This window comes from Myotis myotis, unplaced genomic scaffold, assembly GCF_014108235.1.
Source record: "Myotis myotis isolate mMyoMyo1 unplaced genomic scaffold, mMyoMyo1.p scaffold_m19_p_2, whole genome shotgun sequence".
Classification (NCBI taxonomy): Eukaryota; Metazoa; Chordata; class Mammalia; order Chiroptera; family Vespertilionidae; genus Myotis; species Myotis myotis.
The window spans coordinates 38,503,114-38,528,766 of NW_023416324.1; the positions used below are offsets into that span (position 1 = coordinate 38,503,114).

At 41.5% G+C, this 25,653-nt stretch overlaps 1 protein-coding gene across 1 annotated transcript in view; it reads right to left on the bottom strand.

Annotated features, from left to right (window-relative positions):
• Nucleotides 1-25,653, bottom strand: part of FYB2 (FYN binding protein 2) — a 99,612-nt gene that overhangs the window by 37,627 nt on the left and 36,332 nt on the right. Inside the window, exons 2-6 of the mRNA XM_036348450.1 lie at nt 23,102-23,843; nt 19,363-19,575; nt 17,582-17,615; nt 3,030-3,130; nt 253-287 (exon numbers count right to left, since the gene is read on the bottom strand). Coding sequence (XP_036204343.1) covers nt 253-287; nt 3,030-3,130; nt 17,582-17,615; nt 19,363-19,575; nt 23,102-23,843 — 1,125 coding nt within the window. The remainder of the gene's footprint in view (nt 1-252; nt 288-3,029; nt 3,131-17,581; nt 17,616-19,362; nt 19,576-23,101; nt 23,844-25,653) is intronic.

Consider the following 25,653-nt stretch of genomic DNA (forward strand, 5'->3'; position numbering starts at 1 on the left):
GAAGAAAGGAAGTGCCCAGTCAGCGTGATTCAGTGGTTGAGCATTGACCTATGAATCAGGTCAAGATTTGATTCCTGGTCAGGGCACATGCCCAGGTTGTGGGCTCAATCCCCAGTGTGGGGTGTGCAGGATGTAGCTGATCAGCAATTCTCTCTCATCACTGATGTTTCTCTCCCTCTCTCTCTGTCACCCTTCCTTTCTAAAATCAATAAAAATACATATATTTAAAATAAAGAAGAGAGAAAACAATACCTTTTGGAGTTCTTCAATTCCAACTTCATAAGTTGCTAAAATAAAGATGAAAAAGAATGATTTCAAGGCAGTTCCTTTAGTACCAGTTTCATACAGTACCCAGTGTGAAATCAATTATGCAAGACGAGAGTTCAGTGTTCTCCACCTTCACATGGATCTATGTAAGGCTTTATCAAGGTGGTTTGGGAAGTTCGGGGTCAGTGATCACAGTTTTAATTTCATGGGGATTTCCAGGATGGAATGTACAATCAATGAAAACATTTGAAACAACTTTGAGTTTCCTGTTTGGGTAAATACATTCCTTCCCTATGATTAAGACATTAAGTACCCAGCCTGTTTTGTCTTCCAGACGGAAAGTGTAGTATCAGTCACCGGTGACTGACTGGGTGCTTAACGTGTTAAGAGAAATCACTGAAATTGAGTGGTAGCACTCAGAAGACAAACTTGAAAGGAAAAGGAAAGGGGGAAAAAGTCAGAAACAATCTATATCCCATTTCAACAAAATGACTGCCATAGCATGTCTAAAAGTGTTTTCTCCCACCCATCTCAAGTTTCTTAGTGCAGCTTGAAAAGAAGAGTTGGACCACAACTCAGGCTGGAAAACCTTTTGATTTTTTTCAATAGTTCTGTGGATTTTATTTAATGACATGATGCCAACCTAACAAACACAAGTAGTGACAAGAATTTGGGTTCAAAACCCAGTCCTGATACTACCTGTGGGATTGCAAACACATTACTTCATTTCTTTGAACCTCAGCTTACACATCTATGAAATGGGGTCAGTTGGTATCTGCCATACAGAGATAATGGGAAGATTAAAGGAGTTGATGTAAGAAACTTAACATACCTAGCAGGTCACTGTTGTATAGAAAGTGATGTGTTTTTAGTTTAGTTTTTTTTTTTTTTTTATGAAATTGCTAGTTTGATGTTTCCTTGCTTAAAAGTTATCTATAAAAGTTTTCCCTTACTGTTAATGAGTGCATAATGAGTAGGACCTCCCCTCCCCATTTCTTTTTTCCTCTTTCTGCTAGAGTCCTGAAGCTTTAGTTTAGAAAACTGACCAAATGTCATGTTGCATTCTTAAGCCATAATGATTCTAAACATACAACCCATTTTTAAAGGAAAGGAAACCCTAGGTTTTCCGTAGGAACTACCCACATGGGATTGTTGACACACAGACCTAAAATTCTGGATGGATGATTAATAATATATAAGTCAACTTGGGTAATTGTACACTGTTATTTTTACTGGTTTTTGAATCAAACATTCTGCTATTACTTGCTTTAAAAACTTTGTTTAGCTATTAATACATTTAAAATGACTGCTTATGACACAGATGGCCTCATCCATTCAAAGTATGGATATTTTTTTCCAATTAAAAAAAATACCTTCTTTCCTTCCTCCAGCTTATTTACCATATATATTTATTTAAAGAATTAACAAATCATGGTTTCTTTGCTTCTCCTTGCCATTGGGTGGGGGAGATATTATGATTCTGTCTTAGATATGGGCCAACCAAGGCTCAGAGATACCTTACTTGACAAGGCCAATAAAAAAGGGTGATACAGTCCCTTCCATAGCCCGGCTGGTGGAGCGGAGGACTACCAAAAAAGCGTAATGCATGCACAGTTAATAACACATTCATAATTTAATGCTGCTTTTAAAACAAAGTTTAATAGTAAGTCTTGCCATAAAAACTTGCTATCGAGATAGAAATGTAAAGTTCAAAGGGCTGGACCCCAGAGGGTCAGGAAGGGACTAGGAACCCACAGCACTGGAGTCCTTGCTCACATTTCACGCGGAGTTAGATAACGCTCTCCACTGAACAGCAGCATCCCAGCTGGGAGAAGAGGACAACTAGCAGAGGGGAGAATGAAAACCTTCTTGAAGGAGAAGCAGCATAAAGTGGTGGGAAGAGCTTGGATCTCAGAGGCAGTCTGAGCCCATTTCACATTATAGCTCCACACATAGCCCTTATGTGACTTTGGTTACTCAATCTCTCACCTTGAGTTTCCCGTCTCTCAAAGTAGGTTAAAATCACCCTATCAGCAGGATGTACACAGAAGACCTAACACAGAACTGGGACCCATCACACAAGGTCAGTAAATGCTAGTGTTTATTCTGGCACCAACATGTACGCCTTTCATAGAGAACTGACTGATCCTACAGGCAGGACAGAGACATAGAAACTTGTGGAAATGCTATGAATCTCTGCTTCTTCATCTTCTTCCCTGAAAGGGTCTCTTTTTTTCACATAAAAGTCTGAGCTTTTTTGGTGATACCAGAGACAAGAAGATGTAACTCTGAACCATTGGTCAGAGCCATTAAATGAATCCTATGCTCCTATCAAGGCTAAACACACAAGGGACCTAATTCCCATGGTCTGTTATCTTCCTCTCCATACATGAAGCTTCAGGGACTTCAGGAAAGACATTTCAAGAAGAGAGATGAAGACTGAATAGGAGGACAAGGAAGAAAAACGAATCACCATATCTTGATCTTTTCCTCCCACATAGCGACAGAAGGCAAAGCATCTAGATCAGTGAAGAAAGGCCAGAGGAGGGCAGAGAGAAGGCAGTGCTGAGTCCTGAGATAGCACACATGCCCAACTGGATGCATTTATATTTGTAAGAGACTAGACAAAGGAGGGGGGAATTATATGGTAAAGCAGCATGGCTGTGGATGTTTAACTTCATAGTCAGTGGGGAGAAAATACCATTTTTGACACATTTTCATTCCACACGGGGTTACAATATTAATTGGCTTAGCAGACTTACAACCAGCGATTTCTTCTGCAGTGCGCAGGTTAATGGAGTTGCCAGAATGTCTCAGATATGGAATTATTGCCTCATAATTATGTGGTTCTTCAAATTCTGCACTGAGAAGCATGGAGAAAAGAAGGTTAGTCAAAATAAAATGTTTCTTTAAACATTTTGTATTGTAAAACTTTTTTTGTATTTTTTCCTCATTAGAGAGGTAATATAAGTATGTCTGGCCAATATGGTAACCTGAGCAGACATGGAAGGCACACCATCCCTGTTCTAAAGACATAGGAATTCTGGATAAAATATAACAATGCAAAGACTTATACAAAGAACACCTAACTCATCTAGACATCAGTAAGGTAAAAATCTCCAGGTGCCAGACATCAAGAGGAAACTCACAATTAAAGATGTAAATGAGAACTGTAACCAAGGGACTCAGAGGCAAATGGGAACCAAATAAAGAAAGATCTGAGCGACTGGTCGAATGGGGACCTAAGGTCTGAGTTGGAAGTTATGTCTGAGCCACAGGCCTCATCTGAATGGGATGCTGAAACTGAGCCATCAGCATGAAGTCCAGAGTCACAAAATGCCATCCCATCTGCAAAAGGAGTTCTAAAACTATTGGTGCACTCTCCTAGGTTCTGAGCAGGAAGACTGCTGCCTGATAATGGCTATTAGAGCTAAAAGAGAGTCCCCATGAGATACCAGAAACTTGCACAGGTGTGGGTTCCAGATGCAGACTGTCTGTATAGTTCTAAGATGCAAAGCCAAAAGGGTGCTTGAAATGCAACCCTACCTTCTGCTAAAGCAACTCTGAAATTACTCGGTAAACATACTTCCATATCCTTGGACACCTATGATTTCTAAAGAAACAGTTCCCACTACAAACAAGCTTATAGTCACAACTGTACACCCCACCAGGAAAGGAGCCACCATAGATAGATGGAAGATTTAACTCAGAAGAATTAAATAACAGAATTATATGAATGTGGCTTTAAAATAAATACATTTTATGTGTTCAAAGAAATAAAGCGAGGGACAAAATCCATTAGAGGGTGTGAAAAAAACATGTACAGTAGGAGACAAGAGAAAGAAGTTATAGAAATAATAAATATAGTTCTTAAAATAAAAATTTTAATGTTTAGGTTGAAAAGTAGACTGGGTGTAGCAAAAGAGAGAATTAGTGAACTAGTTAAATCTGAGGAAGTTACCCAGAAGGTAGCACAGAGAGATTAACAGATGAAAAATATTAAAGGAAAAGTTAACAGTAGGGAGAATAGAATGAGAAGGTTCAACACACACACACACACACAATCCCCAAAAATGTATACACACACTTTGAATAATTATAAAGTCAGTGTTAATTAAGAATAAAATGGCTCAGCCAGTGTGGGTGGTTAAGCATCGACCCATGTACCCAGAGGTCGCTGGTTCGATTCCTGGTCAGAGCACATGCCCGGGTTGCAGCCTCAAATCTCTGGTGGGAGCCATGCAGGAGGCAGCAATTGATGTTTCTCTCTCATCGATGTTTCTCTTTCTCTCTCTCTCTCTCTCTCTCTCTCTCTCTCTCTCTCTCTCTCTCTCTTTTCCTAGCTCTGTAAAATTCAATAAAACATATTTTTAAAAAGAATAAAATGGAATTAAAATATTAAATAATAATATGATGGTGAGAGAAAGCTATGAGAATTATTCTCAGGTCTTTATATTGTTTTGGAGCAGGGTAGAGATTTTGACTAACGTCAGACTTAATTGTAGATGTCAAAATTTAACTGTAATTACTAAAAAAGATTGAAATAGAATATTTAACTTCTCAACTGGTAGAAGGAAAATGTGCAATAAGAAAACTTAAATGTTTAAGAAGGCAGAAAAGGAAGAAAAAAATCCAAGTAAAGAAATTTCATAGTAAATTTAAAACATGAAATATGATGGGAAAAAGTCCAAATAGATCAAAAATCATAAGAATGCAGAGATGAACCTACTCTAATAAAATATAGATTATCTGACTTGCTGTTTTAAAAATACAGCTAATGCTGCTATAAAGCAACAGACAAACCAAAGCGCTGGCATTGATGAATGGGAAAGAGAGCCAAACCAAATGCTAACCAAAAAGAAAGCTTAGGTAGGTATATTAATAGTAGAACATACTTTAGCATGACTGTTCAAGAAAATGAGAGAAGGTATACACACACAACCACAGAGTAGAGGTAAAAAAGAGGACAAAACTGGGGATAGCTTCAGGTTCTTAGAAATCTATGAGGATGTTATGATCAGTTCTCTGCCAATAAGTTTGAAAGTCTAGAGAAAATCAGCAAATTTAGTGAGAAATATAAAATTATCACAGTGACTAAAGAAAAAATAGAAAGATGGATAGGCCAATAAACCATAAAAGGGCTTGAATAAACAGTGCACAAACCCACAGTCCCCCCTACCCACCTCCACATTCTGCCCATCTGTGGTGAGGTTTAATGAGTAGTTTCAGAGAAGAAAAAAAGGAAAAGCTATGCTACTCATTTTAAAATGAAAGAATAATTTTGATATGAAAACCACAAGATGACCAAACAATGAAAGAAAAATATAGCCCAATCTCACTTAAGACATTTTAGTCTGAATAAAATAGTAGAAAAATGAATTAATCAGTAATAAAAACAACTAAAATTTCCCCAAGACTTCAAGGATGACTTAACATCAGAAAATCTGTGATTGCAATTAATCATACTAAAACAATGAAAGAGAAAATAAAACCCCACTCAGATTATTTTAATAGATGCAAGAAAGCATTCCAGGTAAAACTTTCTTAACTAGATTAACCTCCAAACATGTCACAAGAGAAAAGTGGAACAAAAGGAGTTAATATGTAAACTCTATTAGGAACTCCTGCAATAGAAAGACAAAGAAACCAATAGAAAATTGGACAGAAGCATACGGTAGATATCACAGAAGCAAACAACTAAATAGTTTATAAGTAAATTCACAACTTCACAGTAACTGGGGAAATAGAAGTCAAGACAATGATAATTTGGTTCCACACCCTTCAGTTTAGCAAGAATCTTAAAAGTTTGAAAAACATCTCATTTAGCAAGAATATGGAAAACAGGAACTCTTCATACAGGTTTGAGAATATGAATTGGAACAACTATTTTGGAGGATAATTTTCCAATACCTAGCAAAACTAAAGTTGTTTATTTACTCTTGTTTAGCCCTTCTAACTCTAAGTTAAAAAAACAAAAAACAAAAACCTAGAGAAACTTGCTCATATTTACCTGTAAATATATGAGGATGATTGTTGCAGCATCATTTGAAAGGTTGAAAATTTAAAACCATCTTCATGTTCCTCATTGAGGGAATATGTGAACATACTGTGATATGTTGTTTATATAAAGAAATACAGGCAATGTCTAAATGGAATGAATAAACTAGGCATACATGCATTAACATCCTATATAATAAAGAGGTAATATGCTAATTGACCATCATGTCCTCACAAAGATGGTGGCACCCACAGCCACAAGATGGCGATGCCCAGACCCCTCAGCCCCGCTGAGGGGTGGCAGGCGCACGGTGCAGCTGGGCCCGCCCCCAGGCAGGCCTGGCTGTGCTGCATGCCTGCCACCGGAGTCCCTCAGTCCCCTCAACCCCACTGGCAGTGAATTTTAATGCGACCATTTCCTTTTTGATAAATCCTTACCCTAGGATATGATTATTTCTTTTAGATCATCTGTTCTCAGGGAGCAGGCCTAAACCAGCAGGTGGGCAGTCCCCAAGGGTCCCAGACTGTGAGAGGGTGCAGGCTGGGCTGAGGGATGCCCCCATGTGCATGAATTTTCATGCACTGGGCCTCTAGTATAATATGAAAACACAGCTTTGGAAAAAAATCAAGTTGCAGAAGGTTAAAATAAGATGCCATTTATATAAAAACTAGAGGCCCGGTGCACAAAATTTGTGCACGGGGAGAGGGGTGGTTCCTCAGCCTGGCCTGTGCCCTCTCTCAATCCAGGACCTCTCAGGGGATGTCCAACTACCAGGATCAGGCCTAAACTAGTCTAAACCAGCAGTTGGACATCCCTCTCACAATCTGGGACTACTGGCTCCTAACCACTCACCTGCCTGCCTGATCGCCCCTAACCACTCACCTGCCTGCCTGATCGCCCCTGCCTGATCGCCCCTAACCACCTCTGCCTTGCCCCCACACCTGGGACCCAGGCTTCCCTCCTTTGCCCAGGCCCCGGTTTTGTCAGGAAGGACGTCTGGAATGATGTCCAGAAGACGTCTGGTCTATCCGGTCTAATTAGCATATTACCCTTTTATTAGTATAGATGTAAAATACTATACCTTTAACAGATATGTGAGTTTATAGCTAAAGTGTAAGAAATATACTAAATGAATCCACTCTTGCATTCCCAGCTGGAGTTGCCTCTGGGAAGGGAGAAAGAGAAATGGGACTGGGGAGTGAGACAAAAGGGACTTCAACTGTGTCCATAGCAAATGCAAAATAATGATTTCACACTGGATGTGGACAGTAGAGGGGAGAAAAATTACCCATAATTCTCCCACCTTAACACAAGTGAGGTCTCAGTACTTTGGTATTCTTCCTGGTTTTATTTTCCATTTAAAGGCATATCTGCATAGTTGTTACAGACAATGAAAAGGTGGCAGCATTCTCTTTTCTTTTTTTCTCTCCATTTATTATTATAGTAGAGGCCCAGTGCATGGATTCATGCACTGGTGGGGGGTGGAGTCTATGGGGATCAGCCCGCTGTGGGAGTGGCACTCCGACTGTGGAAGTGCACCAACCACCATGGGGCAGCTCCTGCATTGAGTGTCTGCCCTCTAGTGGTCAGTGAACATCATAGCGACTGGTTGACCAGTCATTCTGGTTGTTCTGCCGTTCGTTTGTTGGGCTTTTATATATATAGACTAGAGGCCCAGTGCATAAAATTTGTGCACTCGGGTGTGGGGAGGGGTCCCCAGCCTGGCCTGTGCCCTTTCACAGTGCAGGAGCCCCACGATTGATCGCCCCAAAGAAGTAGGCCCCGCTCACCTATCTGGGGCTCCTTGATAGATTGCTCCAAAGAGGTAGGCTGGAGCTGAGGGTCCTGCCTCCACAGCATGCGGAACTGCAGGACCCGCCTCCTTTGTGCGAGGTGGCAGAGACACCAGGACCAGCCTCCACAGTACGCTAGGCAGTGAGAACTCTCTGTCACAACCCGCCACCTCTGTGCAAGGCCACAGGGACTCTCCACCGCAACCCGTTGTGCTGTGAGCCACAGGACCCCCAGGCTTTGCTAAGTGGAGTGGCCGCCAGGCCCTGCCTCTGCTGTGTGCACAGCCATCTTGTGATGGCGTGACGGCATCACGGTGTCAGGGTGTGATGACCACTTAGGCCCGTGGCCAGCAAATTGTGGCTTGTGAGCCACAGGCGGCTCTTTGGCCCCTTGAGTGTGGCTCTTCCTAAGCCTTAGGAGTATACCCTAATTAAGTTAATAACAATGTACCTACCTATATAGTTTAAGTTTAAAAAATTTGGCTCTCAAAAGAAATTTCAATTGTTGTACTGTTGATATTTGGCTCTGTTGACTAATGAGTTTGCCAACCACTGACCTAGGCTATTATTAGTATAGATATTAAGTACATTTCACCCAACTGTTTGTTTTGTTTTTTTGTGTCCATTTTGGGTATTTTCAGATTCCCCCCCCCCATTGCCTCTAATATTTTAAATATGTGTGAGTAGAAAACAATAAACTCTAAGGCATCATAATTTCTCCCCTTACTCTTTGGCTCCCCTCCCCCTGCATGAAAGAATCAAGAGAAATTTTCTTAAAATATAGACTATCCCATGTATCTCATGCTCTGGGGGTCTAACAATCTCATTGGGTTTATGGTAAATTAACTTTATTAATAAGAAACAATTTGTGGAAAAATTGAAAGAAGATGTTTAATCAATTTCTTGCACTATTTTTTGTCAGAAATGAATAAATACCTGACTTCAGATGATCAGAAAGAATTTCACTCAAATGTAAAAAAAAAAAAAGCATCTTCAGATCCACTGTCTTAGCAGAAAGGCAGAGTTAGGGTTAATGTGAAGGGAGAAAAAAGATTCTATAGATACATTTAAACCACCCTTTTACTCCCCGACAATGTCTTTTATCTTTTTTCTGGTCCATTAAAACCAGATCTGAGATCTGCCTTGATTTAACACAGTGTGGGTAGATAGAAAGAACTTGGATTGCAGGGAAGAAATAACTCAAATTAAATATATCTCTGCCTCATTTTCTTTGTTTCCACATTTGTTAAGTCTATAGTCTGTCTCCTAGAACTGTAGACATCATTGGGAGGCAACATAGAATCACAGACAGAGTTGGTTCTTGGAGGTCAGCCCAGCTCTTCTACTTTCTAATGATAAAATATTGGATACATCACTTAATCTTTAATTTCCTACTCTACAAAACAATTATAAAATCTGCTTTAAAAGTCGGCTATCGATATTGAATGAAATAGTTGCCTTCTTCACATAGATCTTCTACAAAAGCATGATAGTAATATTATTATGCTGGAGGACAGAAATTATAGTGTTCTTTAAAAAAAGGTTTGGGGTTTGCATTTTGGAAACTGCTTTTCATTACTGGCATAGTATCAGGATTCTATATTTTCTGATTTTCTTATAGGAAGCCTCTGGTAATTTAAGTACTGGATAATAAAACATTAGTGTTTCTTGAAGATCTTGTCAACATTATCTGTGTTCAAGGAGAAACAATAGCTCTGTAAATGCGATGCGAGCGTTAAAGATGATTTACACAAGCAGATGCTTTCCTATTGTCTTGGACCCTTAGAGATCTATCTGCAAAACAAGTTGGCTTTCTCTGGCTGAAGCATGGGCCCATGACCTCCTCTCATTCTTGTTTGTACTTGCTACGTCTACCCTAGGGACACAGCCCTCCTTTGGAGAATAATTTGCCAACCTCTGTCTTAGGCTGTTCACTCTGGAGAAGTGGTACACACAGCTTATCCAAACATCTGTTCACTTGGTCAAACAGCGAAATTACCCATCCCAGTAGCAGCTACTGTTTGTTGAGAGTTTACCATATGTTAGGCACTGTACTTAGATTCATCTTTTCCATCCCTGTGTGGTCTTAAGCAGTCATTCAGATTCTTGGGGCCTTAATTTCTTCATAGGGTCACTGTAGGAATAACTGAGTTAACACGTGGGAGACACCCAGCAGGTACATTTCCTTTCTCACCTTCCTCTGGATCACTTTGCATGAGACTGCATCAAAAAGTTTCACTGAAAAACCGTTCTGGAAAATCAAAAGAGCTTATACTAAGTAGGAAGATTGGGACTTGAGCAGCAAAGCCTGCTATAGCTGTACTTCTGTGTTTACTTAATTAGGGGGTAGATCTAAGTGGAAAACCCACCTTCTTCCACTTCTTATGTCAATGGTCACTTTGGAGGCAAAGAGACCAGGAGTAGCTTAGCTAGGAGTTGCTCTGTGTGGTATTCTACAGGTTCTTGGTGACAAGGAAATATGTGGCCATGTGATTTCTCAATGTCCTAAAGTCCCAAACTGGGCAAATCCCCATTTACAATAAATAATTCTTACAAGACTACTCTCCTCCCCAGCCTTCACCCTAAGAAACCTTTCTCCTGAATTAAATGATGATTAAAAAATCTTTAAAAAATTACTTTAAAAAATTACAACCATGTTACCTAAAATGAACCTGAAAATGCATTTGTACTATGTTCACAAAAATACACAAAATAATTCCAAGGACGTGTTTCTCTCAAGAGCTAATAAAGCTTCCATCCTCTACATTTTAGATGCTTGATAAAGATGAAGAATCAATGAAGCAGTCAGGCAGAAGGGTGGTGAGGGGACACATGCTTTGGAAAGTTAGATGTGAGGCTGAGTCTCAACTTCACCTGTGACCTTGGGTGGGTAATTGGGCCCAAGTCTCTTCTTCCTGGACATATATTATGCTGTGTTTACTGACATAAGGTATATGTTACCACTACCACCACTACCACTCTGCCTACCATCCCACACTTCCACCACTTGAACTTGAACTTGAACTTCTACCACCTCTACCACTAGCTCTGCTACTTTCTCAATTTTTACAGAACACACACACACATTTCTATGCTCATGCATAGATATTCTTATCTATACTATACATTCACACAAAATACACATATATGTCTATGATAAATGTATATCACATACATATGAATATATGCATTTGTATATACAGATATACAAATATGTATGTGTGTATTTATACGGGTGTGTATAAGCCCAACCCTACCACCATGTTTCATAAACTACTACTTCTACTATGACTTCTATAACAACAAACAAACAAACAAGAAAAAACAATGCTGCCAATGTTGCCCAATTCTGGGTGCTAAAGTGTTTTTTCTAAAATTCATAAATTTATAACCTAATTCTTTTAATAAAGGGCCACAAAACTAGAATGACTGTAAAGGTTAATTTTATATGTCAATTTGACTGGCCACAGGCGTTCAGGTTAAACGTTATTTCTGGGTGTGTCTGGGAGGGTGTTTGGATGAGGTCAGCATTTGAATCAGTGGTCTGCCTGACAGAGCACTCTGTGGTTGGGTGTTTTAAAATGAAGGAGTGGACCTAAGTAAGGGACACAGGCTTTGTTTATTGAAAGTGCCCAATAAACAGAACTTTTCAGGGAATAATGCTTTATTTAAAAGGAATAATGCTTGAAAACATGAAAGAAGAGAAAAACCCTAAGTAAATCCACTGCTCCTACCTTGTGAAAGGCAGGCCAAACAGCGACCTTGTGTGTCCCTGAAATCCAATTAAAAGGGGATAAGCCCAGCTGGCTGGCTCAGTGGTTGAGTGTAATAAGAAGCGATTGACGTGGCTTACGCTGATGCCACCTGGATGTTCTGGGTCTCAAACTTTATAAGGCACAGGCTTAAAAAAATTCCCTCTCTTCACTCTTGCCCCATAGCAATTCAGTTGAGCACACTGGGATCTTGGGGCCCCCTTTCATGTCCCATCGTACAAGGAGCCACTCAAGAGAGAGCTCTGTAGTGGCGAACAACTTAGAAACTAGCCTTTAGAGATTCTATCTTACATGCACAAAGGTCCTGCTTTTGCTTAGTTAAGCAGAACAATCCCAAATAGCTTTCAGGAAGGTTGTATCTGGTACTGAGCTCTAGTGATGTGCCAAGCACTCCACAGGTGTTCCTATCAACAATGACACAAACAGCAAATCTTCTAGTTTTCCTAGATTCCTCTTCCTCTCCCATCTCACTCCCACAGCTGATCCAGCAGTTGCTGGCTTTCACCCCTAAACATAACTTGAATCCATTGATTTATCTCCATTTCTTTTTTAAATTAATTAACATTGATTTTTATAGGGAGAGGAAGTGAGAGGGAGAAAGGGAGAAAGAGAAACACACATTGATTGGTTGTTCCACTTATTTATGAATTCAGTGGTTGATCCCTGTACGTTCCCTGACTGGAGACTGAACCCACAACCTTGCTGTATTAGAACGCTTATCTAGCCAATTGAGCGACCCGGCCAGGGCTCTTTTCTTCATTTCTACTATCTTCTGCTTGCCAACTTATTTCACCTCTCTGTGACTCAGTTTCCTCATCTGTAAAATGGGTGGTTTCATCCACTTCTTAGATTGTCATATATGGGCTCATATATGTACTTAGAACAGACACTGTCTAAGGGTTGATTGCTATTTTTGATGTTATAATCACTGTTTTATTATTGTTGCAGTGGTTTCCTAGGCTGTCTTCCTCTTCTCCCATTTCCCCACTAAATTTATTTATACGGAACCCAGAGTAACTGTTACAAACTAAATGTCAGTACATGTCACTGCCTAGCTTGTCATTCTCCATGGCTTCCCAATGCATTTAGAGAGAAATTAGTATTCATTCCAGGCTCACAAGGGTTGCCCACATCATCCCCCAGTGCTGTGTTTAACTACATTCTCTCCTTTCTGGCTCTGTAGACATGGTGGGGGGAGGAGTTCTTCCTTGAGGGTCTGCACCAGTGGTGCCCACTCCTGGAATATACTTCTAGACCAGGGGTGGGCAAACTTTTTGACTCGAGGGCCACAATGGGTTCTTAAACTGGACCGGAGGGCTGGAACAAAAGCATGGATGGAGTGTTTGTGTGAATTAATATAAATTCAAAGTAAACATCATTACATAAAAGGGTACAGTCTTTTTTTTTTTTTAGTTTTATTCATTACAAACGGGCCGGATCTGGCCCACGGGCCGTAGTTTGCCCACAGCTGTATCTAGACCTTCCAAGACTGGGGCCCCTGAATTCGGGTCTCAACCCTAATGTCACCACCTCTGAGAGGCCTTCCTTGACCATTCTACACTTCCTTTAATTTGCTCTCAATCCCCAGTTACTACCTTAATACCTAAAATTTTTTTTTCTTTACAGCACTTACTACTAGTCAAATGAGAACAAATGCATTTTGTTGGGCAACAATATCATCATTCTGCTAACATCACTATACTGCTTGGATGCCTCAGGTAAGGCAGCTGTCCCCCTCCACAGCCTCTGCTCTCCTGGCTCTCACACAGGACCTAGGCCGTCACAGGAGCCGCAGCCCCAGGCACTTTTGTGTCTCCCACACACCAAAACACAAATACTAGTACAAACGCACATTACAAAGTATTGGCTTGAGAGAGATCATCCAGGAGATTCATAATAGGCTAATAGTATTTTTTAAAGGCTGCTGTCAAAACAAAAACACAAAATTAAAATGTTGAGGAGAGAAAATGGTGGATTCCTGAGATCCACCCACAGCCCTGCATCTGAGAAACACTGTCCTGTGTGAATCTTTTCTGCTCGGGAAATAAACAGCCTCTCCCTTCCTTAGTGTCTAGCTGAGATTCCCTGAGTCAGGACTGTCTTCTGACTTCCTACTGGGAGAAAAGCTGTATTTATAGCGAATGCATGAAATACTAGCCAGCTCTGCTAAGTACTGGCAGAGATCCTGCTGACTGCTGCCCTGGCCTCCCCTGCTTTGCTCACACTAATAGGGGCTGTTGTCCTAGAGGGTGTCAGCCAGCTTGGTTTCCATGAAAAAGTGATGGCAAAGAATAATCTCCAAAAAGTCATTTCACTGTTGTGAGCGAATGAGATATTAATATTCCAGAGGCAACCAGAGATGGAGAGGCCCAGGGTGGAACAAACAGACTCATCAAGCATCTCTATTTGCGGTGCTTTAGACATTTTATCTCATCTAGTCTTCATGGCCATCAGTGAAGTAAGTATTATTGTGTCCACTTTACAGATGTGTGTGTTAAAGCTCTGAGCTGGTAAGTGACTGGTCTAAGGTACAGGGGAGGAGTTTGAATCTGTGCTACTCTGACTCCAGACCTGTATTTTTACATTATGCTATGCGACTTCTCATATTTGATCATATGAAGAAGCTCAGAAATGAAAATGTTTACTGTGAATGCACTGAGTTCCTAACAAGATAATTATATATATATATATATATATATATATATATATATATATATATACACACACACACACACACACACATATATATACACACACATATACATATATGTGTGTGTGTGTGTGTACATATAATAGTCTATTAAAATACAGCTAAAACACAGACACCTGTTTTGTGAATAATGGTTGAAAAAAATTGAGATTTAATTAAAAGAAAAATGTAGTCCTTAGACGTTTTAAGAACTGTTATGTAAAGACAGTGTCCACTGTACCAATGAGTAGATCTTGGCCAAGTGGTTTTGAGTCTGAGGTAGGAAGGTTATCTTTTTTTCCCCCCTCCCAGTTCAACTTGAAGGACTTTTGAATAAACAAAAGTGCATGGGTGGAGTCCCTCTGGATGGCCTGCAGGGACTGGGAAACCCGCAGTCCAATGCTGCCTGCAGCTCCTACCTGCTGGTCCTGCTCATCCCAGCCCCACTGAGCCTGCTGCGAGTTCGTACCCAATCAGTAGAGATAGGGAGAGGCTCGGCACCCTCCCAAGGGGAGTGGCCTGTGGGATGGGGCTGAAACCAGCTCTCTGACATCCCGAGGGGTCCCAGATTGCGAGAGGGCACAGGCCAGGCTGAGGGACCCCACCGGTGCATGATTGGCCAGGGAGGGACCATGGGAGGGCTCCAGGATGTGTCTGGCCATCTCACTCAGTCCCTATCAGCTGGATACCAGCAGCAAACTAGCCTACTGGTCAGAGCATCCGCCCCCTGGTGGTCAGTGAACATCATAGCAAGTGGTTGAGCAGCCTTAGCATATCATTAGCATATTACGCTTTGGTTGTTCTGCCGTTAGGTCTATTTGCATATTACTCTTTTATTTTATAGGAGGGCTCATATAATAATTGAGATGCAATGAATCTCATTTCAGATGAGGGTAGGTTCAGTTCTAAAGTCAATATGAAAGAACAGCACAAATTGCCTTTGTAAATCCCTTACGAAGAAGGTGTCACAGACTGCATTTCCCAGTACTTGCCCATCACAGCCAGTTTGTGCCCAGGGTTGAAATGGATTGCTGATTCTTTTTTAAAATTTTTTTAAAATATATTTTATTGATTTTTTACACAGAGGAAGGGAGAGGGATAGAGAGTTAGAAACATCGATGAGAGAGAAACATCCATCATCTGCCTCCTGCACACCCCCTACTGGGGATGTGCCCGCAACCAAGGTACATGCCCTTGACTGGAATCGAACCTGGGACCCTTCAGTCCGCAGGCCGAAGCTCTATCCACTGAGCCAAACTGGTTAGGGCAGGATTGCTTATTCTTTGATGAAAGTGTGAGAGAAGAAGTCAGCTTAGTTTAGAGCCTAGCTGCAGGAAAAATGTGTATCTAGCTATACATTATGATCATGGCACACTCAATCACACTGAGACGCGCCCTGTATGTAAGGCACGAGGGAACCAAGACTGACTTGGGGTACATCTGAATGACATTGTCCCCTCATAATGTCATACTAGGGCCAATGCTCATCCAGTAACTAATGCAAACCATTTCCCGAGATGTCTAAATTGTTTCCCCTCATTCAAATAAATGTACATGGAATGCAGGTCCACCAACCTACCTTGTGCCGTCATTTAACTCTAACCACTAAACTAGGAGTTCCCCCTTGTTGAATACAACTGTCTGTTCCTTGGTGTACTCACCCCTCTAAGATTTGGTTCCTGTCTACCTTCACCATCTCATTTCTTTCCATTCCTTATTACACTGTCTATACTCTAACTCCACTTAACTACTTCCAGTTTCCAAAATAATGTTACTTCATACCTCCTACCTCTGCCTGTAGTGCCCCTACCCATGTTATCCAGCGAATGTTGACCCTCAGCATTCATTTCAAATACTTCCCTTCTATGCTAGTTTGATTGGACTGACGCTACTATTGTTCATGCCTCCCTGGGACCCTGTGCTTCAGTGCCTCCCACTGTGACTCTGGGCTTAGTCCTATCACTTGCTTGGACCAATAGGAGGTCATCAGATGTGATACCGCAGAGGCATGGAAAGTATTTGTGCTATTGGCTTTTTCTGCTGCCACTGCTGGGACAGTATTCCTCAGTTAGCTCGCTGGAGGATGTGATGAAGGTGCTAAGTCGAGTTGCACCAAGGTCATCCATGCCAAGGTCATCCTAGATCAGCCAGATGCAAGCTGAACCCCAGACATAGGAGCAACCCAGTCAACTTGCACCTAGAATATAAGTTCTGGAGATCTAATGCACAACCTAGTCATTAGAGTAAAAAAATACTTATTAGAAACTTCAACGTTGCTAAGAGACTAGATCTTAACTGTTTTCAACATACACAAAAAGAAATAATTATATGAGGTGATAAGATGTTAGCTAACCTGCTGTAGTGGTTATATTATGATACATAAATGTATTAATCCAAAAGGCTGTGTACCTCAAACTGAGACGTTATACATCAATTATATCACAATAAAAAATAGTTTGTGCACACCTGAGTTAGAATCACAGCTCAGCAAGTGGCAAACTTTCTGAGCCCAAGTGTTTTTAGCTATAAAATGAAGACAGAGGCAGCAACTGTGATGCCTTCTTGAGAAGATGAAATGAGAAAATCTGTATTAAGTAGCCAGGTCAATGCATTAAAAGGGCTCAACAGTATTTGGTTGAGTGAATTAATGACCTAACTCTTCCATGGCAAAATTCTTAGAATGAATGCAGCAAAAATAGAAGGTCTTTGTCCCATTACCAGTTCTGAACATCCTGCCAGCTGCCCTCGACTTTTTGTAGCTTCTAATTCAATTTATTACTATTGAAGCTGATGTTTCAATGTACTGAACCCAACTGTACAATAAATAAAAGTACCTCAGAGGACCATCTTTGCAACTTAATGTCAGCATGGTTGTTAAATGTGGTTTATTTAATCTCTCATCTAAAACAAGAGTTGCAGTTTGTTGCTTCTACATCTGCTCTTCCCACAACCCTTTGGAGAAATACCGATGCCTGGCCTGTGCTTACTGCCTGCTTGTGGGCAGGCTCAGTGGCCTCGTTGGCAGGCTACACTCCTGCACAATTAAGAAACAGGTACTTACCTCTCTGGAGGCAGGTAGCCTTCCTTCACAGCTGCTGCAAGAGCAAAAGGGAGAGTGAAAAAGAGATAGTAGCAGCAGCCTGATTAAAGCAAATTGTGTTTGTGCAATGACCTGACTCCAGAGACACAATGTGGTTGGCAACTCACCTGTTCCCTAAGCCTCCCCTTCCCTGGCATCCCGATGATCACTGCCTACATCACAGCCCTCACCCACACTTTATGGTGCTTAATCATGACTACACTCTCTTGTATTAGACTTTGACCTCCTTGAGTACCAGGATGTCTGTTGGGTTTCTCTCTTAATCTCATGCCTATCACAGGGCCTGGCAAAGAGAATGCATGCTTGAAATAATGATAACATTGCACTTATGGAGCTCTTACTGGTGTGACAATAACTACAAAGTCTTTCCACGCCTCATCTCATTCATTTATCCTCACAATAATCTATATGGTGAGTGTTATTGTCATCTCCATGTACAGGCAAGGACAATGAGGCTCAGGGAGTAACATGACCAAACTTAAGCAGCTAGTGTGTGTGTGTGTGTGTGTGTGTGTGTGTGTGTGTGTGTGTCCTACAATTTACAAAGCCCATTTTATTATAAAAAGACTTAGTACTTTGTTTTATGTCCTCTCACAACCTTCTTCCCTTTCAGAGAGATGGTTTGAGCCCTAAATTATTTAACATTTATAGACTTCCCAGATATGGAGGTGGCTGTATTCTTAATGTATAATGCTAAGAACCCTGTTTCTCTATATAGAATTTTCTTTTAGGATGAGACCTAAGATGACTTATAGTAGTGGTTCTTCAAGCGTGGTCCCTGGAGCAGCAGCATCAGCAGCCCCAGAGAACTTGTTAAAAAGGTAAATCCTCAGGCCTCCAACCCAGACCAACTGAGACAGAAACTCTGGGATGGGGCCCAGTAGTTTGTTTTAACAGGTCACCTAGGAGATTCGGATGCACACGAAAATTTGGGAACCACTGAGTTCAAGAAATTTAACCATGAAGTTGCCCAGAGCAGTCAAACGAACAACCAATGAACTAGAAGTAGCTCATTTAGTGCCCTGTCTGCTGGCACTCGTGGTCACAGTAAAACATGTTAGCACAGCCCTCCCTCTCCTCCCCGTTTCATTAGAGCAGACAGAGCAAAGGTGTTTAAAATGACAATAGGGTGAGTCTGGAGTGGGGGTGTATATGAGCAAGGGCGCCTTTATGTGTCAGAGTTAGACACATAACAGCACAGAGAAATGGCTTCCAAGGTGCCTCAGTCCTGGAAGGGACCAGTGGGGGCAGGTGGGAGCCCTTCAGTGAATTACTGCAGGCAGATTGCAGAGGCCTGAGGGACCTCCATCATGACCGCAGGTCAAGTTCACACTGACTGCCTCCCTTTCGCTGCCTCCCCCTCGTCTACTGCACAGGCTGTGTTGACAACACAGACTTTGTGGGAAACACAGAGGCGCTCTGCCTCCCTGCCCTGCTCCTTTTCATTTTCTTCCTCTTGGACGGATTCCCAGTGATCAAATGCAAGGCTCTCAGGGGAAGCGGGCTGGCTCAGGAGCGATAAGGGGCCAATTCCCGCAGGTTTGTCATTTCACGGGCAAGCTGCCATGGCCTCTACGTGAGAATGAGCAGTGATGGATGTCCAGCCCTGGAGAAGCAGTTCAGCATTGTCACCAGGCACTCATGCGGAAAGGGAGGTGGCGGGGTGGGGGGATGTGGTGGGGGGGATACTGGCCCACTGTGTGTGGTGGTGGTGGGGTTGTGAGGGCTGTGCATTTCCTCACCTTCCCTGGGGGTCTTGGGAACCGCAGTTGTCCGCCTCAGAAAGGCCTGGAGGCTCACTCCTGGAGGCTTCGGTGGCTTCACGGGAGGAGGACCCAGGGACTCCACAGAAGGCAGTGGTTTCGTTTTGGGAAGCTGGTGATGTTTGACATCTGGCTCTTTTTCTGAGCACAAAAAGCCACAATGTAGGTTGTCAATTGTTTCCATTTTATGGCCTGTGGGGAGAAACTGATGAGTTGCCTTGCCTCATTCTCATTCCCCCCACATCTATACTCCACCCAGTAGCCAGAGTGTCCACAGCCCTGATCTTGTCACCGTCCTGCTGCCCAGAGGATGAACTGCCATTTCCTCAGCATGCCCTTTGTTGGCTCCCTCCTCTGGCATTTAAACAGCACACAGCCCCAATCGACATTTCCAGATTATTTTCTTACCAGATTTTATTATCCTACTTCCCTGACCTGAAGCCCAAACATCTTTCACTCACATCATTGGCTTCTCAGTTCCCAAATTGGATTTTACAGGCCTTCAAAAGCTTTCGTATATCCAAGATTTTGTTCATGCCATTCCTGGTTCCTAGAATGCTGTTCCCTTTTTTCTTTCACGCCAAACTTCAACTCTTCCATTAAGGCCCTGCTCCAATGACACCTCCTCTAAGAAGCTTTTCTTGATTGCTCCCAGAAATCTAGGACTCTGTTTCATATCCCCATAGCACATTGTTAACACCTCTCCAGCAGTGTTGTGGCTTATTAGAGGGGCTTGTCTAACTTCTCACTGAGTTAGGCTCCTGTGGGCAGGGACTAAGACACATTGACCTTTCCCTAGCACCAAGTACGGGGCCCAATTCAGAGGAAATGGACAATAACTGAAAGGATTCTTTAGGGACTTATGGTGGGCAATAAAATGGGTGCTATAAAGAGGAATCAGGATTGATCTCTGATTTCCAGGGCTTGTAGCCTAACACAGGCTTCAAGGCTGACTATGGTGGTACCTAGGCACCTGTGGATTTTGTGTCCTGGAATCTGGCAGGATAATCCCAGTTTTGCATATTTTATCCTTCTGCACTAATAAGCCAAACTCAACAGAAATTCCAATAATATAGATGAAAATTATATCTACTTCTTCGGAAAATAATGCAAACTCTTATATTAACCAAACTCTGATTTTTGGTTTACATAAACTAGGGGTTGATTACATGGTACAACTAAAGGAGCTGACTAGTGTTTCCCAAATATACCAGTGAGACTCTCAAAGCCCTGCTGTCCTCTTCAAGCGGGAGTGGCTTCGTTCTTGCCCTCCCAGCAGGGCCAAAGTTTCTCTCTTCTGAGGCTAGAATCCAATGTCAGTAATTTTAGTCTTTATCAAATTAAGGACATGACAGTGAAAGCAAATGATCGCTTGCTTATTGGGCCCCTAATTATTCTCAGGCAGTGTGCTCAGTGGTTTACGTGGGTTATCTTTTTTAATCCTCATAACAGTTCCACCAGGTAGGTAATCAAGCCATCCTTCCTCCTTCCCTCCCACATAACCCTCCTCCCATTGATCCCATCTTCTTTCCCATCTATTCATCAGTAATTACTTGTCTAGTATATTCCAGGCATGGTTCTAGGGGCTGGGGATAGAGCTGAACAAGAATAAGAGCAGACACAGTTCTGCCCTCAGGAATTTTCCTTCTAATAGAAGGAGACTGATGTAAACATGTAAACAAACAAACAAGATAATTTTATTCTTATAGGATGAGACTGATGATAAACATGTAAACAGACAAGATGTGTTAGTTCTATAAAGGAAATAAAAAAGAGGATGATATAAAGAGTGCGAATCTTGATGATGAGCAAGTGGTCTTTAGATAGGGAGGCTAAAAAAGATTTACCAGGAAGTGTTATTTGACTTTGACCTCCATGAACCTAGTATATAAAAGTTTTTTAAAAAAGAGTTTTTTTTTAGGAAGAGGGAACAGCAATAGTAAAGGTCCTGAGTCACAACAAAGTCTGTTGAAGGAACAGCAAGAAATCCAGTGTGTTGACTATGGGCTAGTGAGCCAGGGAAAGAGGCAGGAGGCAAGTCAGAGACATAAACAGGGATCAAAAGAAGCAGGACCTTGAAATGAGTAGTAATTTAGATGCTATTCTAAGTTCAAAGAGATTAGAAGCAGGCAATCCATCCACCCACCTCATCAGTCCATTTCAGTCATTCAATAAATATGCTTTGAGAACCACTGAACCTGGAGCCTTGTCCTTCTAGATTCTGGGGATATGGTGGTAAACACAGTTCTTATTCTCATGTAACTTACATTTTACTAGGATAAACCAATACATAATATAGTAAGTAGGAAGAAGTGATATGACAAAAATCAAAGCAATGTAAGAAGATAGTGATGGGTGCCATGACTATTTTAGATAGAACAGTGGTCGGCAAACTGCGGCTCGCGAGCCACATGTGGCTCTTTGGCCCCTTGAGTGTGGTTCTTCCACAAAATACCACATGCAGGCGCGCACGTACAGTGCGATTGAAACTTCGTGGCCGATGTGCAGAAGTCGGTTTTTGGCCTGGGCGAGTCTATTTTGAAGAAGTACTGTTGATATTTGGCTCTGTTGACTAATGAGTTTGCCGACCATTGAGATAGACAAAACAAGTATACAAGACGAGTGTGGATGGGAGAGTTGGCAGGGGTCGACCTCAGCGAACGTACCTCAATCAGATTGAGGACGTTTTTAGTAAAGGCCAATTTAGGAGTACCCTAATTAAGTTAATGACAATGTACCTACCTATATAGTTTAAGTTTAAAAAATTTGGCTCTCAAAAGAAATTTCAATCGTTGTACTGTTGATATTTGGCTCTGTTGACTAATGAGTTTGCCGACCACTGAGATAGAATGGTCCACAAGATCCACTCACATCAGGTGTACTGGACAGAGACCTTGATGAAATGTTTGAGTCAGATATCAGAGACCTGGGGGAAGAGTGTTTCAGGCAGAGGAATCAGCAAGTGCAAAGGCACTGGGGTGTAACAGCTTGAAGGCCAATGTAATGAGAGAGAAGAAGGTAAGAAAGGTAGGCAAAGACCAGATTACGTGAACACTGTAAGATGACGAGTTGAATATGAGCAGGAGCCTTATGTGATACAACTTATGTTTTAGAGGATCACTGTGCCTGATAGGAAGAGAGAAGAATATAAGAGAGCAGAGTGTGAAAGCAGGAAGATGAGTTGGACCATTGCAGTGGTCCAGGCGAGAGATGACTGTAGTGTGGACATGGGCAGAGGGCAGAAGTGGAGGGATCCAGAACATATTTTAGTAATAGAACCAAGAGCTTGCTGATGGATTGGATACAAAGAATGAAGGCAGAGAGGAACAGAGCATGACTCCTACATTTTGGGCATGAGCAACCAGGAGGACGGTTGTCCTGTTTACTAAGACAGGGAAGACTGGTGATGAATCTGATTTGTAGGAGAGCAGATCAGGCTCTATGAAGTTAAGCAAATTGCCCAAGTTCATGCATCTTGCAAGAAGTAGAAGTAGGATTCAAATCCAAGTTTGCTCAAACTGTCTCTCAATATAATTCCAGGAGATTAGTCACTTTGCCCAAACCTGAATATTACAATTTAGCAGATGCTCCTATAATACCTGCGTTTAGAGCAAAGATTGCTGAGGTCACATATGTGACCTTCTCAAGTTCCCCAGCTTTAAGTTGGAAAAATGCAATGAGCTCTCCCCCCCGCACCTGTGGGGATTAGATTTCTCACCTGGAGCCTGGCTGGCAAGCTCACTCTCATAGATAGGCTGGCAGGTGCTCCCCGCTGGGCTCCTCTCAGGACTGGCCTTTCCTAGGCTCTTCTTTCCATGTTGAGAAAGCAGAAATGTGGGATCTTCTGAGGTGACATGTGATTTTCTTTGGGCCATGAAGTGCCTCTGGGAAGGAAGAGTCTGGGAGCCTTTTTCCAGCTGTTCCCTGGGCTCCTCTGGAGTAGTGAGTCCCGTGCTTTTCTGATCTTCTAGATGGAGAGCCCCACTTCCACAACCGGCAAGGCAAAGGGCTGATGACATGTCATTTTTCTGAGATGAAACCTTCTCCCAGTTCCGGAGCTTGTCTCTGAAGGTACTGGCCACCTCTTTCTTCTTATCGGTTACCTTAGCATTTGACTGATTCACATCTAAAGGCAGAGAAGCCTTCTGTGAATTTTCTGCAGAATGAGTAGACCTTCCTGGAGGTTCCAGGGAATTAGAACATTTCTGAATATCACTCCTTGGTGCCAACTTCATTTTCTGGGGTTCAAGAGACTGGGGTTCACCACTGGAACAATATGGTGGGGGCTGATTGTGGTTGGATGAGAGGGGTTTCCCATTGGCCCAAATCCTCGTTGACTGTGTGCTTCCAATGTCACCCTTTGGAGAAACACCTGCTAGGGATTTAATAGGTCCTGGAAGGGATGGCACATCAAGCTTTTGAAATTTAGCTTGGAGCTCTTTGAAGTTTCTTAATCTTTCCTAAAGCATAAAAAAATAGAAAAGTCTCATTATTTTAGGAAACAAGCAGCACAATTAGCTGACTACACTGTGCGTGCCAAGGCTGTAAGTGCCGATATAATGCCGCTGCTCACCCATCGAGAAGATCCTCCTCCTATTGTCTATGTAGGATGGAATAAAAACAACTGCATCCTCACTGAAACACTTTGGATATGTTTAATTTCTTCACAACATATTAAAACCACCTACAATGGAGACAGTATTAACAATTGCTGATAAATCTTTGGATACAAACTTTTGATCACATTGTTGTGAATGACTAGAACTCTCTTCATCTTTCAAAACTGGAGCTCTACACTCACTAAACAACAATTCCCTATCTCTTCACACAGCTCCCCATGCCCTGGCAACAACCCTTCTACTTTCTGTCTGTAAATTTAACTGCTCCAGGTGTCTCATATAAGTGGAATTATATGTACCTGTCCTTTTGTGACTGTTATTTCACTTAACATATTGTGCTTAAGGTTCATCCATGTTATAACACATGGAAATATTTACTTCCTTTTTGAGGCTGAATAATATTCATTGCATGTGTATAATACATTTTGTTTATCCATTCATCCATTGATGGGCACTTGGGTTGCTTCTACCTTTTAGTTATTGTAAATAATGCTGCTATGGACATGGGTGTACAAAATATCTCTTTGAGTCCCTGTTTTCAATTCATTTGGTTATATACCCAGAAGTGCATTTGCTGGATCATTTCATTTTTAATTTTTTTAAGGAACCACCATACCATTTTCCATAGTAGCTGCATCATTCCTAACTAGAACATTTGTTATAATTTTTCTATATCCTTGCAACACTTATTTACTATATATATGTATTTTTTATTTTTTGATAGTAGTCATCCTAATGGGTGCGAGGTGATTAGTGGTTAATATTTAAAAAAATATATAGTGATGGTTATTTTTAGGTCTTCACTGTCTGAAGCCACGTGAACTACAGTGTTAATGCTTGGTAAATTTTAGTCTCTATAGGAATGATTAGGAAATAGAATTATGGATTACCTCCAAGCCAAGGTCCTGTAAAAAAGTCATTGGTTCAGGAGGAAGCAAACCTAATTATATCTGGCTCATTCTTTTCTTAAGAAATGTTCAATAAGTGTTTACTATATGGGCAAAACATTGTTTTAGACAGTCAAAGGCTCTTTAATATTACATTACAATATCAAGGATAGGCAGAAAATAAGCAAATACATATTAAAAGATTAGATACAAGTACTATGTGGAGAATTAAATAGTTGATTCAATAAAGAGTGACTGTGTATCCAGTCACTGATTTTCAGAGTTACCATAAAAAGTCACTTTTCAAAAATTCTGAGTTCAATAATTTATCAAATCAGGAGGTGGTCTGGGTGATCTCCAAGGCCTGTGCCAGCATTAACATTTATATTTTGTTTTCCTTTAAATGAGAAATAGATGTGATATATTCTGTTATTATTCATCACCCATTAATGGGAAGTCAGGGTTGAGGATATAAGAGGCAAATTGAGTGAAGATGGGGTGGAAGATGGCCAAAGGGGAATTCCAGTTAAAAACATGTTCCATTTTCCTGGGCCCAAAGCTAGTCAGTGGTGATATCCTACTGATCTTAAAGAAGCTCATGAGCCTACACTTTCTTCATGTGAATGCCACTGCCTTTGAGTCCTCCTCACTTATTAAAATGACTTCTCTCTGCTTTTACTTTGGGCCCCTCTAATCCACCATTTACTTAGCTGTTAGACAAATCTGATTAAAAACACAAATCTCATCATGTACATCACAATTTA